Source organism: Delphinapterus leucas, chromosome 12 (genome assembly GCF_059928025.1).
Source record: "Delphinapterus leucas isolate spDelLeu-1000000601 "Yukka" chromosome 12, BTC_Dleu_Yukka2, whole genome shotgun sequence".
Classification (NCBI taxonomy): Eukaryota; Metazoa; Chordata; class Mammalia; order Artiodactyla; family Monodontidae; genus Delphinapterus; species Delphinapterus leucas.
Window position 1 is genome coordinate 81,590,508 of NC_143140.1, and position 14,308 is coordinate 81,604,815.

The 14,308-nt window shown below is 41.9% G+C and overlaps 1 protein-coding gene across 6 annotated transcripts in view; it reads left to right on the forward strand.

Moving 5' to 3' along the window:
* MTHFD1L (methylenetetrahydrofolate dehydrogenase (NADP+ dependent) 1 like) overlaps positions 1–14,308 on the forward strand; it is a 225,912-nt gene that overhangs the window by 78,974 nt on the left and 132,630 nt on the right. For all 6 annotated transcript variants that reach the window (XR_016395253.1, XR_016395255.1, XR_016395254.1 and 3 more), the window contains 2 exons: positions 121–189; positions 4,375–4,486. Coding sequence is in view for 3 of the 6 variants with exons in the window: in XM_022559240.2 (XP_022414948.2) it covers positions 121–189; positions 4,375–4,486 (181 nt within the window). In the remaining 3 variants the exon portion in view is untranslated. The remainder of the gene's footprint in view (positions 1–120; positions 190–4,374; positions 4,487–14,308) is intronic.

Here is a 14,308-nt window from a genome sequence, read left to right on the forward strand (position 1 = left end):
GTGGCCGGTGGGGATGCCCATGTAGGAGGTAGGCTGGTGAGAAAAGGCTGAGAGACCCTTGTGCGAACGATCTTTTGTCAATAATCTAAATAAGTGGGCTTTTTTCTCCCTTTCCTTCAGGGGGTGACAGGTGCTTTGACTGTTCTGATGAAAGACGCGATAAAACCAAATCTGATGCAGACCCTAGAAGTAAGTGATTTTCTTTTCATAGACATGGTCGACAGAGTCGCACTAACTAGATTGCTTGTGTGTTCCCACACGTGAGCACTTCCAGCGAATATGAGCCCATGAGGAGCATCAGAATAACTGCTTGGTCATCCCCCCAAAAGCTCAAAGTTCTTTGATATGATCATATCTTGGCTAATTAAGTACTAATTGGGCAGAGGAGAAACTTAGAAACTCAGTGTCTGATATCTCAGTAACTTGTGTAGCCACGTTTATCACGTTTACATGATGTTTTCTATGTTGCTTTTTTTTTTTTTTTGACTCAGCTTCTCATAATCCTTAAGTTTGGGGAGTTTAGGTTTGTTGTCTTTTTTCTCTCCAAGCAAAACGCAGAGTATTCAATAAACTCAAACGTACGCACACACACACACACACACACACACACACACACACACAGGGTAATGCTGAGAAATGTTTTCTAGGAAAGTGTGCTGTCCTCCACTTTTTTAAGAAGGCCGTTTTTTGTATATGGCTTGCTCAGTGGGGGCTGAGACAGCCGATGCTTTTCCTTCCGGAGCGCTTGCTCTCTTGCTTTTGACGCCTTGCTTTCCTGGACCTTCTCGGTGGCCTCTCCTCCGTCTCTTTCGCTGCCTTCTTCTCACTTCTCCAGCTGCGCTTTCCTGCAGTATCAGCCGTGTAATAACCCTTGAACTCTGGCTCTGAACCTCCTGACCTCAGCATTTCAGACTTGTAGGCGTGGTTACCACGAGCTGCTAGGGTGGGTAAAAGGCATTTCAAAGTTATGCATAAAAAAAGCATCTTTGATTCCTATCCACCTCCTACCTCCTCCCAACTCGTTCCATCCCCCAAACCTGGTCAGTGGTTCAAGCCCAAAACCCACCTTCTTGTCATTTTCTACATGGCACAAGATGTCACCTGAGAGCCCCTATTTCTTTTTTTGTTTACTGTATTTCTCCTCCCACCAGGATGAGAGCAGGACTTTTTCCATCTTGTTCACCATCGTATCGCCAGCTCCTAGAAAGTTCCTCACACATATTAAGTGCTCAGTAAACACTTGCTGAAGAATTAAATGGATATTTATTGTTTTTACTCCATTGCTCCTAAAAATATATACATGTTAGATAAATAACTAAATGAATGAGAAAAAATGTATAAAGAGACGTGATATTGCTTCATCATAACACTTCCCCCTCAAAAATGAACACATTATTATCATCATTAGGGATGATCAGCTTACTGTTTTAAATAATTATCTTTCTTAGATTAAAAATTACTCCCACCTTTAATACATAATCCCACTCTAAAAGGCTAGTTTCTTGTTAGTTGGATGAATTACTGGGTTGGACTGCCCCTAAGCAGTTCTTACTGTGCTCACATTTGTGACGTCATTTTGATGTCACAGGCAGTGGCCATTGTTTGAAAAATGAACACAGCATTCCGTTAAAATATCTGCATGTATGGGCTCTGCTACCTGCGTCCTGAATATTCATTCCACATTAGCCTGGCTAATCAGTGGCAGTAGGAGCCTAAATCAACAAATGATCTAAAAATCACTGGTTAATGTACAGATTCTGCTTTAGTGCTCATGTTTGAACACACTTGACTGTTAGTCCCAGAGGAGGTTATCAAGGGTTCCATTGCTGCAAGGTGCCCGGAGACCAGCAGTTCTCAACCCTGGCTGCACGGTAGAATCTCATGGAAAGATTTAAAGATGCTGATGCCAAGCTCTCCCCCAGACAAAGTGAACTCTAGAATGTCTGGCGGATAAGGCTTGGATACCCTGGGTGATTTTTGTATACATATAAGCTTGAGAATGTCCCTGTGGAAGAGAGAGAATAAGAGATCTTAACGTTTTACCACGGGTTAACCATATGCAGTGTTGAGGAAAACACCCACTTGCTGCAGTCTTTTGTCCAATATGGGAGCCCCTGGCCACGTGTGGTTATCTCCATCTAAATTAGTTTAAATTAAATAAAGTTTAAAATTCAGTTCTGCAGTCACACTAGTTCTATTTCTACTTCTTTATTTATTTTCACCAGCCGCACTTTAAGTGCTGCGCAGCCCCCCGTGGATGGCGGCTGTTCCATCAGATAGCGCAGGTACAGAACGTTCAGGGCCCTGCAGAAAGTCCTTTGGGTAATGCTCTTTTAGATCTCTGGTCAGCAAAGAGCAGCTGAAGTTTTAATCTTACGAAATGTTCAAAAAGTCCATTACGGAGAATATTCACAGCTTTGTCATCATAGAAACCAAGATATTTCCTGTTATTACTTTCCTAAATGTTCTGCATATAAAATAAAATATTGAACTCGCGATAGATATTTTTATGTCTTTGGGTTAGTGACAGAATTTCTTAAACAAAGTATTAACGCCGTATACTGCATCATATAAGTACAAATACCAGTTGAGTGTGTATTTGTGTCTGTGTCTGAATGTCCAACAATGGTGGTCTAAGAATTTTTCTATTTAAACCACGTACTGGGAGTTCAAAAACCAGGGCTCTGATACTGCTTTCGTGATTAATCTGTGTGGCTTTTAATTTCATTTTAAATTAAAATTAAATGCTGCCCGTCTAGTCCCTGGAGTGGCTGTCCCAGGAATAGCAGTGTGTTTATGCTGATGCAGCCATACCCTGTCACCTGTCGCCCTGGAGACTGGTGCCAGGTGCTTCTCAGACAGATGGCCAGGATGAGGGTTGCAGGGTATAGGGGAGTGAAGCCAGCCGCCCACCCAGGGCTGGAGCCTGTGACCTTGTCTCTTTAAACTTTTCTCATTAGCCCCGCTACTAGCTTTCCACAGGCAGCCATGTCCTAGGACTGGCAAAGGCTAGGAGGTGATGGAGGCGTTAATACCTTTTAAACAGTGTTTCCGTCAAAGCACTTAAAAGGCTTATCTGCGTAGAAGTGAGAAACTATAGATGGATAGACAGGTGGAGATCTAGACAGTAAACATGCATGTATGCATTTCCATAAACACATATCCCAGTGTATTATTTCCACAGACATTTGTATGGCCGTATCCGTACTCTGTGACTGTCCCTCCTGAGGACTCTGGGGGGAAAAGTAAATAGAAAACTGTGAGTGGATTTGATCAATTCCTTCTCACTCTCAGTGACGATTTTTCTTTCACTGCCTTTCTTCCTGCTTTTGTTCACCTCTCTCAGCTTTGAAACATGCTCGCCCACAGCCCATCCTGGTTCATGGGAACTTTCCATGGCTCCCAGGCCCCATCCCCTGCATCACTCCCTGCCTCCCCCGTGTCAGTGAAAGGGCAACCTGTATTTTCACAGGTGGAGCCAGGGTTCACACACACAGACCTCAGTGGCCCCAGCTGACTCTGAATACAGCCTAAACAATTTAGTGCACGTGGGTGATTTTTTTTTAGCAAGGGCTACAGTCTCTTCTCTTTGACAAAAGAGAAGTGTAGAAATGAAAGTAAGAAATGACTATATGACAGATTTTGTTTAAATAATTAAAATCTAAAGTTTTTGAGAATTCCCTTATTTGTTTTTTTTTGCCTTTTTAGTAACTAACATTTTAGTATGGGTGAAATTTTTCTTTTGTTTTAATAATTACCAGGTGACTTAACTTAAACAATTAACAGGTAAGAGGAACAATGAGAAAGAGTTTTTAAAAATCAGAATAAGATTATTATTGTAAATATAAAAATGGCTTATAATAAAATGTACTTGCCCTGCCATGATTCCCACGATTCATTTATTGTGTTGATTTTATGATTAGATTTTTCTTGAATTGGTTAATTTCTTAATGGGGATAAACAATTTAAACAAGCCTCTTAGACCATCAAGGTTTAATTCCATTCTTTGTAACAATATAATGCAGAATAATATGAAATAAGGTTTATCTCATGGTCACTGAGACAGCTAAAACAGTGGCTTATCAAAATTATAGTAGGAAATAACTGATTCTCATAGCTTTTTTTTTTTTTTTTTTTTTTTTGCGGTATGCGGGCCTCTCACTGTTGTGGCCTCTCCCGTTGCGGAGCACAGGCTCCGGACGCGCAGGCTCAGCGGCCATGGCTCACGGGCCCAGCCGCTCCGCGGCATGTGGGATCTTCTCGGACCCGGGCACGAACTCGCGCCCCCTGCATCGGCAGGCGGACTCTCAACCACTGCGCCACCAAGGAAGCCCCTCTCATAGCTTTTTAAAATTTGCTCTTCCGTTTCCACAGGGGACGCCTGTATTTGTGCACGCTGGCCCCTTTGCCAACATTGCCCACGGCAACTCTTCAGTGTTGGCTGATAAAATTGCCCTGAAACTGGTTGGTGAAGAAGGATATGTAGGTAAGTCACTTTTTTTAAATGTAGTTTTTGAAGAATATTGAAGAAATCTGAAAGGTGATGGCTGGAACAGAGTGAGATCCATTCTGACTTGAAATATATTCTTGTAAGCCCACCTTTCAGAGATGGCCTCAGTACTGGAAAAACCCTAAGGTCTGGGCTGTACTAGTGACATGACATTGTGGTCGAACCATAGATTTTGATGTCAGGTGCATGTGGTTTAGAATATAAGCTCTGACACTTGCTGACCACGTGACTTTGGGTACAGTGTAATGACCTCTGAGCCGCAGCTTTCTCAGCTGAGAAATGGTGATAACAATATTGTATCAAACCTTATAGGGTTATTTTGAAAACCAAATGAGATTATTTATTCATTCAACAAATATTTATTGACAACCTAACACATACAAGGCATGCAACTCAGAGCTGTGGCGGCGCGGTGAGCAAAGCAGACCTAGTCCTGCCCTGCTGGAGCATACTGTGTGTGTAATTTAACAGGAGAAAATGCTCATTAAATGTTAGCCAATACTAGCAGTTATAGTAATACTGATTACTTGAAATGAAATCAGTCGGCTCTTCGTTGAATCTGAGTGTGGTTTTGTGGCCTAATGGAGGGGAGATTCCCAACCATTAGACTAGGACATTTTTATTAGTAAGACCTCAGATGTTTTGCTGCTGTGAAGCTCTTCTTTGTGGTACCTGCTTCTCTCTGGGTTTTGTTGGACATTCCAGCCATAAAGAGGGGGACACTGCCATAGAGTTTGCTCAGTCCGTGCCAGCCCCAATCCCACCCACAATATTAAGGTTGTAAGAAAGAAAAAGGTAAACAAGGATTCATGGAATATCGCCTTAATTTGACATCTGAGGCATTACACTGGCAGATTTTCACATGCCAACAAGTAATTTACATTCACTGCGTGAGTGTCTTTAATCAAGTCTAGCAATTGCTTTTTTCACACTGATCGTTAGCCTTGTATCTCAGAAGTGAGTTATTTTACATGAAAAGATTCTGCTGGACAGAAGATCTTAGCTCTGCATTTTTACACTCGGCCGTTAAAAAGATCACTCAGGGTGGCTGAGTCTGTTTTAAGAATGCCTTATAGACATACAGTCAGGATCAAATGAGGATTTATGTAGTTCATTTCTCAAAGGTCTGCATTATACAGCTCTCGCGTACTTTGCTGCTTGGGTACGAAATCCGCTATGAGAGCAGCTAGACCTGCTGTCTAAGTGGATTTGCTCAATTGATAACAGCATAATTGTAGAGCTAATGGAGGAGGTTGAGTAAGGGCAGGCACTGAAAAGTTGGACGCTTACGTGAAGTGTAGGTTCTAAAGCATCAACTCCACAAATTAGAGTTTCTAGAAAAAAGCACTCTATTTTATGCTGACAGAGCTCTCTGCCTCTGTACCAATCCTTCCTTTATCAACACATATTTATAGAATATGTGTTGTCATGGCTAAGGATTTTTAAAGGCATATGCTGGTGATGCACACAGAACATACTAGCTCTCTGTGTGACCTTGGACAAGCCATTAGCATCTTTGGGCGTGTCCCTTGTAGGCAGTCTCATCTGAAAAATGAGAAGCTGGACTAGACAAGGAATTGGATCTGGATAGTTAGCCATGGGCCCAGAGTTAGAAGCTGTGGAATCGGAACCCTGCCTGGTAACATGACTTGAAGCCATCTACTTAACTTCTCTAGTCTCTGTGTCCTCTCTGATAAAAGGAGAATACCTGTGCTGCAGTATTTTAATGAGTAATATCAAAAGAGAAGGTGCTTTTAAACCTAGAGAGCTATGCAAATGTCAATAATTATGTGAATTGTTTCTATGATCTCTTGTAGTCTAAGAGGCTGTAAATGGGAGATAGTTCAGTGACAGTGAAATCTGCCCACTGCCAGAGGTTTAGAAGCCTAGTTCTAGAATCAGAGTATCTCTGTCAACTCCTTTCAAGTTGTGTAACTTTAGGCAAGGTAACCCTTCTGTGCCTCAGTTTCCTTATCTGTAAAGTAAGGATTTTAATAGGACTTGCCTCATAGGTTTGAAATGAGGATTAAATGAGACCATGTATAAGTCCTGGCATGGCACCTGACACATGGTAAGACAGGATAATTCTTAGCCACTTCTCATTATTCACTCCATTATTGATACATGACTAATGGAGGTTAAATTTCCTTTTTTATTTAGTTTTTATTTTCAACTGTGGCAAAATGCTTAGAACATAAAATTTATCATTTTAACCAATTTTTAAATATTTATTTATTTTGGCTGCGCTGGGTGTTAGTTGTGGCGTGCGGGATCTTTAGTTGTGACATGCGAACTCTTAGTTGTGGCATGCATGCGGGATCTAGTTCCCCGACCAGGGATCAAACTGGGGCTCCCTGTGTTGGGGGCATGGAGTCTTACCCACTGGAGCACCACGGAGTTCCCATTTTAACCATTTTTAAATGTACCACTCAGTGAAATGCTTTCACATTGTCGTGCAACCGTCACCATCATTCATCCCCAGGACTCTTCATCTTGCAAAACTAAAACTCTGTATCCGTTGAACAACAACTCCCCGTCTTTCCAGTGCCTAAAACCACCCTTCTACTTTCAGTCTCTGAACATCACTATTCTAGGTAATTCATACCAGTACTTTTCCTTTTGGGACTGGCTTATTTCACTTAGCATAACGTCCTCAAAGTTCACCCATGTTGTAGCATTTGTCAGAACTCCCTTACTGATGAATTAAGGCTGAACAATACTCCATCGTATGTATGTAACGCATTTTGTTTATCCATTCATCTGTCCATGGACACTTGGGTTTCTTCCACCTTTTGGCTGTTGTGAATAATGCTGCTATGAATATGAGTGTACAGATATCTCTTTTTATATTATTTTTAATATATAAAGATCATGGTCCATTATGTATAACTGTGTAACACCAGTGACTTAGATCAGTACAGACCACAAGACTCAAGACCTGTGGTGTTAAACTCTCACGAAGGTGGCAAATTGATGCTGCAGCTCCATGAAATGCTGGGAGCAAAGTCAGTGTCCTGAACAGTGGGAATAAGGAACAAGCTCTTTCCCCGCTGCCTGGTCAAGCCCGCTCTGTGGGCTGGTTCATTCCTTGCACTTGGAATAAATTTATGGTAGATTGCTCTTGCTCCCAGTTAATATCTGGTTCCTTTAAAATATTTTTTAAAACATTCCTCTAGTCACTTTGATCACAAAAATAGTCTCATTTTATTAAAAGGATATGGGTCCAGTCTCATGAAAACTCCAAATTTCATTCAAATTGAAGCTTCACCCTGCCTTCCTGGGTCTGCCTCTAGGCGACAGTGGGATGGGGAAGGTGGCTGCTTCTCTGACCCCCCTCACCTTGCACTTAGGTCGACTCTGGCCCCTCCAGGGTTGAAGGTTGGCCATTCGATGGTACCAGTCTGGCCTCTCCCACACTCTTGGCAGAAGACCTCTGTGTATATCTCCATTTCAGAAAATCCTGCTGCTGGTTCCACACCTGGTCTCAGGGTACCACAGCCCTTCGACCTCTGACCTACCATCAGTGGGAATGCAGTTACATCTCTCGCACAACCCTGTCATGGGCTGTTTCTTTTCAGCTCATGGACATTTTTCATACCCCGGTCCCCTGATGGCAGTGTCACTCTTGATTCTTTCCAGTTGTTCTGCTACAGCCTCATTCATTAGCTCCAGAAAAGGGGCAGCAGCTCTGCCTCCTTCCCACTGGAGGCGTGGAGTGGGGCTGGCACATCCATAACTTTCTTTGAAGAAATCCTTCCCCACGATTTCTTGTCAACCCCTTTCTTTGAAAGGTATCTCTTGGACTAAGGGATGCAAAGTGTATTTTCAAACAATTCCTTTGCACGTGCTGCTAGGTCTAGCGTTGTCCTTTGGCACGTGAGCAATTGACATGGTTTTGGGGTGTCAGGCAAAAGACCCCCATTTTAACATCCATCTACAGAAGTTAAATGCAGTAGTATGGGTTTGTCTGAAGTCTATGTCCACAGAAAAGTCGTTGTATATAGGAGACTCTCTTAAGATAAAAAAATGCTCAAACTCAAAAAGATTGGTAATTTGGAATACATTTTAAAAATAAATTTTTCATGATAAAAGATACAAGATTAAAAAGGCATGTGACAGATTGGGAGGAAACATTTTCAAAGATAACAGACAAATGACCAGCCTTCAGAATAGATAAACCGCCATGGACTACAGACTGATTTTTTTAAAAAAGGGACTTCCCCTGGTGGCTCAGTGGTTAAGAATCCACCTGCCAGTGCAGGGGACACGCGTTCAGTCCCTGGTCCGGGAAGATCCCACGTGTGATGGGAAATTATTAGAAGTCATGCCCCCAACCCCAATCTCATTTCTCTGCCCTCCCCACTAGAAGTGCCCACTGTCCTGGATTTGGGGTGTTGATGCTCGGGTTTTTAGTTATTGCTGCTAACTTACATATATTCTTTAGTATATATCAACGATTTTCATAAACTTTTTTAAAACTTAGGAGTAGGACCTCTTAATTACAGGTCACCAAATTTTACAACCTGATCTTCCAATGCTTGAGTGGAATTCACTTAGAATAATATTAAGTTAGACTAATTTGTGTGTGAGGGGTATTCATTTTGATTCCAGTATGGTTTATTGGTCATTTTCTGCTATAATACTGAAAATCCAGGTAATGGAGAGCAGCCACACGAATTAGATTGCAGGCTTCAGCCGCCTGGATTTGAATTGCTCTCTGCTGTGTGCCCACTGTGACCTTAGGTAGGGCGAGTAACCTCCCCGAATCTTGGTTTCTCCCTACCTAACTCAAGTCTTGTTTTCAGGGCTTAGTGCAGTAATGCTGGAAAAGCACAGACCCTGGTGACTCTGGCCCAAACAGAACAGTGGACGCCAGCTGCTGTTACCACGTTAAGATGCTGACGATCTTTACTTTTAAGATAAACCTTCACAAATACTAATGCATTCTTTCAAGTGAAGAATATCTGTGTTCTGACAATGGAAAACACTACTGCTTGTTCCCTTCTCAGACAAAGGCGTTTAGGACCATTATCCATAGAAGGCATCTGAGATTCTGAGCAGACCTGATGACTCCCCTTGGGTTAGGGGAATCCTTCTGGAAATATGGGGATCCTTCTGGAGTCCTCCTGGAAATGCTGTATAGTTACCAGGGAGAAAGCGAATGCCCTGGAACCCAGCAAACTCACAGGTGCACATGATACCCAGTACAGTTCCCTCTTTAAATTTTAAAGTCTTACTCGCTCACTACTGAAATAACAGGAAAAGGATTTTAGAATTTACAAAAGCAATGTGGTGTTGTATCTTCTCTAACCAGTTGCATCTAGCAACTATGAAAATACCACCACTTCTCCGTTCTCTTGTCAACAGATACTTAGGTTGTTTCCAGTTGTTGTGTTATTATAAATAGGAAATGTTGTGATGAGCAGACATTCTTGGTCTTATCTCCTGGTGCACTTGTGCAAGAGTTTTACCCTAGGAAAGGATTAGATATGCTGGTAACATCGTACATGTGAATAACATAAAACAAGAATTTTCCCTTGTTAAAACCTCTGCCCCTCCTCCAGCTACCCCTTCCTCTGTAGGCTCCTTTGCTGAAGCATCGTCCCGGTGCCTGGGCTTATCCTCAGATCCTTTCTCTTGCTGCCCTATACTTTCACCCTAGGACCTGACTGACCATCTCCACACGTAGCCAGGACCTTTCCTTGACCACCATATATCCAGATGCCTCCTCACACTTAAAAATTTCTAAGCCATATTTTTGATTCTCTTTCCATAGGTCCCAGTCCTGCTTCCCCATCTCAGTTGATGACAGTTTCATTCTTCTGGGTGCTTTTGTCAAAGGCCTTGAAATCATTCTTCCTTCCTCTTTTTTACTCACACCCCAAACCCAGTCCATCACAATGGATGTGACCCAACCACACCTGGCACATGGCTGCCCCACCTGGTTCAGGTCACCACCATCTCTCTCCTGGGCTGTGTGACAGCCACCCCGCACCCCTCCCTGACCGCAGAGTCTGTTTCCATAATGCCACCAGAGTGGTCCTGTTGAAGCCCAAGTCACACTCCATCCTGACTCTGCTAAGACCATCCGGCTTTGTAGCTTTCAGAATAAACCCAAACATAATCTCTTCCACCATCTGCCCCTCTGAGCTCATCTCCTGCCCTGCCTTTCCCCCAGTTTGCTGAGCATCTGGCATGGGTGCTCCCCGCCGCCTTCCACATCAGGGCCTTTGCACGTGCTGTTCGCACTCTCAAAGCCCTCTCATAACTACATGGGCTGCTCCCTTGCCTCTCTCAAGTCTCTGCTTATGTGTCAGGGAGGCCTTCTGCATGCATTCTAGCTGAAAGAGCACCCGCCCCCCCACAGCACCCCCATCCTCTGTGCTGCTCCACTAGACATGCAGGCATTTGTGTGAACACTGCCTGGCTCTCCACTGAATATAAATCCTTTAAGGCACTGGGTCTTTGGCCCTTTTGTTCACTGCTATATTCTGAGCTTCTGAGTAAAATATCTAGTAAATGACTCCCCAATTCAAAGAACTCCATGGAGCTGGGGAGCATCCATTAATTTTCCACCTCAGAAGTATAAAAATTACAAACATGCATTCTAAGGACAACCCTGGTTCAAATACCAGCTCCGTTCCGTATCAGCTGTGACTTTGAATGAGTTGTGTAGCCCAGTGTGTTCTTAAACTCAGCATAGCCATTCCCTCTTTTTATACCAAACACTTGACTATCGTAAATAAAACTCAGGTACTGTAACCTTCTACAGGTAATTTCAAAACACAATGTAATGTGTTAGTTGTGATATGAAACTATTTTATGGTAACATGATATGTATTTCAGTATGTATTTATTAGAAAAACTACTCCGACTACACTAAAAGATATTCTGAGTAGTGCTTGCACATACACAAGAATTCGTTCACAGGACAGCCACAAGTGCAGAAGGATTAGGCGTGTTTTTGGCACCTCAGATGTCACAAGTGGTTATCGGCGCTGGTGATGCGATGTTCTGCCAAAGTGAACATCTCTTGGCAAAGTTCCAAAGAAAACAAAGTTAACTTTCCTTCAGTTTGCACTCTTGTTTGCATTCCTTAAAAATGATAGCTTGATTTGGAGTTTTTATGTAAAACAGATTGTGGGGAGGGCTCTAAGGTCATATAATCACAATCATGTTTTCCAACTACGAGAGTGGAAGGAAAGTCAGGTGGGGCAGGGGACAAATCTTTGTGGGACTGTCCTGCACGGTGCAAGGTCTCCAGTATCCTGGCCCCACCCACATCTTGAGGACCTGCTGTGTGCTGGGCATCCTGCTGGGGACTTCCTCTGTGTTTTATGCATATGTTAATATGTCTTATACCAACCCTAGGACGCAGTTGCCATAATACACCCCATTTTACAGGTGAAGAAACTGAGTTAGTAGTTGCCCAAAGGCTAACAGCTAGTGCAAGGGGGGAGCAGAGATTTGAGTCTAAGCCCCGGCACCGAGCCTTTGCTCTTAGCACTGTGCTTTACTGCTTCCTAAATGTGCACTTTCATTCTGTATCACCATTATCACATAGCCCTATGCTTAGCGTGTAACCAGCACTAAATAAATGTTTTTTTAAATGAAAAGTTAATAATACACATCAGTTTACTGAATAACTTATCTACTGGTAAACATGCCTGGATTTCCTCTAGGCTTTTTATGGTAAACATTGGCATATTTGCCCGGTGGTTTTTTGAGGCAGTCGTTCATTAATTAAAAGAGTAGTTAAATAAGAAGAGTAAACAGTTTCGAAAGGAGTTTTGAACCTTAGGAATGTCTAACCTGACCTTGACTGTTTCTTTGTATGCCACAAAATGCAAATTTATTTTCAATGAGTTATCTAGCCTATCCCTACTTAGGACTTATGTGTATTCTAAATAATGTGCTCGTAGTAATGTAGTTCTGCTTTCCATCATAAAACATGGAGTTAAAATAAGACCCCTGTCAAAACACTGTCTTGCAGGGATTAGTGCTGTGAAAGTTAACATAAAATGATTTTAAAATGCATAACCTTTTTGAGGATTAAAAATAAAAATGTCCACTATGCAGTGACTTTAAATTTATATTGTTTGACTACTATCTTCCCCCATCTTGGCTGCGAACTTTTAGCCTGAGGATCCTGAGAAGAGTCCATCTACCCTTACTTAATGTATAAATTGTAGTTTAGAAAATTGCAGTTACATGAGGTTGTTCTTAAGCTTTTAGCAATGTTTGATATAATTACAATATTGCGCTGTTCTCACGCAAAGAAAACCTAGTAGAACTTTGAGTAAAGAATATAAGGAAGCTGACTGTCACTAAACGAGTAGTGTATTCTTGTGTGGAACTTTTTATATCTTTTGGGGGGAGGGGAGAGAAGATTGGATTCTTAGGGCTTTCTAAAAGTCTCAGCCTCTTGCTAGCTTCAACCATAAATGTTCTTTTAGCCGTTAATGTTTTGATGTAAGTAATGTAAATTTTAAAAACTACCTGAAGTTTAAAAGAACTATGTCAAGTTACTAAGTGCTTGGTTATCCAGTTCAAAATAAAGCAGAGTAAAGAAGTAACTCTTTACTTGAAGAAAGAGGTATCTCAATGGAATGATAAAGACTTCATGCAATAGAAGAATTTAAACAGATTTGAAAAACAGAAACTAACAAGCAGCATCATATTAAATATTGAAGTCCTAAATGTACACGAACGTATTCAGGCCATGACAAGAATACTTACCATGGGGCTTCCCTGGTGGCGCAGTGGTTGAGAGTCCGCCTGCCGATGCAGGGGACACGGGTTCGTGCCCCGGTCCGGGAAGATCCCACATGCCGCGAAGCGGCTGGGCCCGTGAGCCATGGCCGCTGAGCCTGCGCGTCCAGAGCCTGTGCTCCGCAACGGGAGAGGCCACAGCAGTGAGAGGCCCGCGTACCGCAAAAAAAAAAAAAGAATACTTATGATGATCACCATCATTATTCATCATTATTCTGCAAGTATTAGCCAATGTAATAAAACAAGAACAATACAAATGTATAAATATTAGGAAGTGATAAATTTTCCACTATTTATATACAGTACGATTGTATAATAGAGAGTTCAAGAAATTTATTTTAAGTAAATTGGTTGGTTGGTTATTTGGATGCAGTGTAAGTATGTAATAGTTTTTCTTTATATCAGCAATAGACAGATACTGTAAAAGGGGAAATATCCTATTTATATGTGTCCCCAAACTATAAAATACCTAGGGATAAATTTAATAAGAAACGAGCATATAGAAAGAAAACCATAAAATGTTATTGAAAGGCACAAAGCAGGACTCTTGTCTTTCAATAACTCTCTTGTTTTTTAAGGAACCTCCATACTGTTTTCCATAGTGGCTGTATCAATTTACATTCCCACCAACAGTGCAAGAGGGTTCCCTTTTCTCCACACCCTCTCCAGCATTTATTGTCTGTCGATCTTGTGATGTTGGCCATTCTGACCGGTGTGAGGTGATACCTCATTGTAGTTTTGATTTGCATTTCTCTAATGATTAGTGATGTTGAGCATCCTTTCATGTGTTTGCTGGCAGTCTGTATATCTTCTTTGGGGAAATGTCTATTTAAGTCTTCTGCTCATTTTTGGATTGGGTTGTTTGTTTTTTTGATATTGAGCTGCATGAGCTGCTTGTAAATTTTGGAGATTAATCCTCTGTCAGTTGCTTCGTTTGCAAATATTTTCTCCCATTCTGAGAGTTGTCATTTTGTCTTGTTTATGGTTTCCTTTGCTGTGCAAAAAAAGCTTTTAAGTTTAACTAGG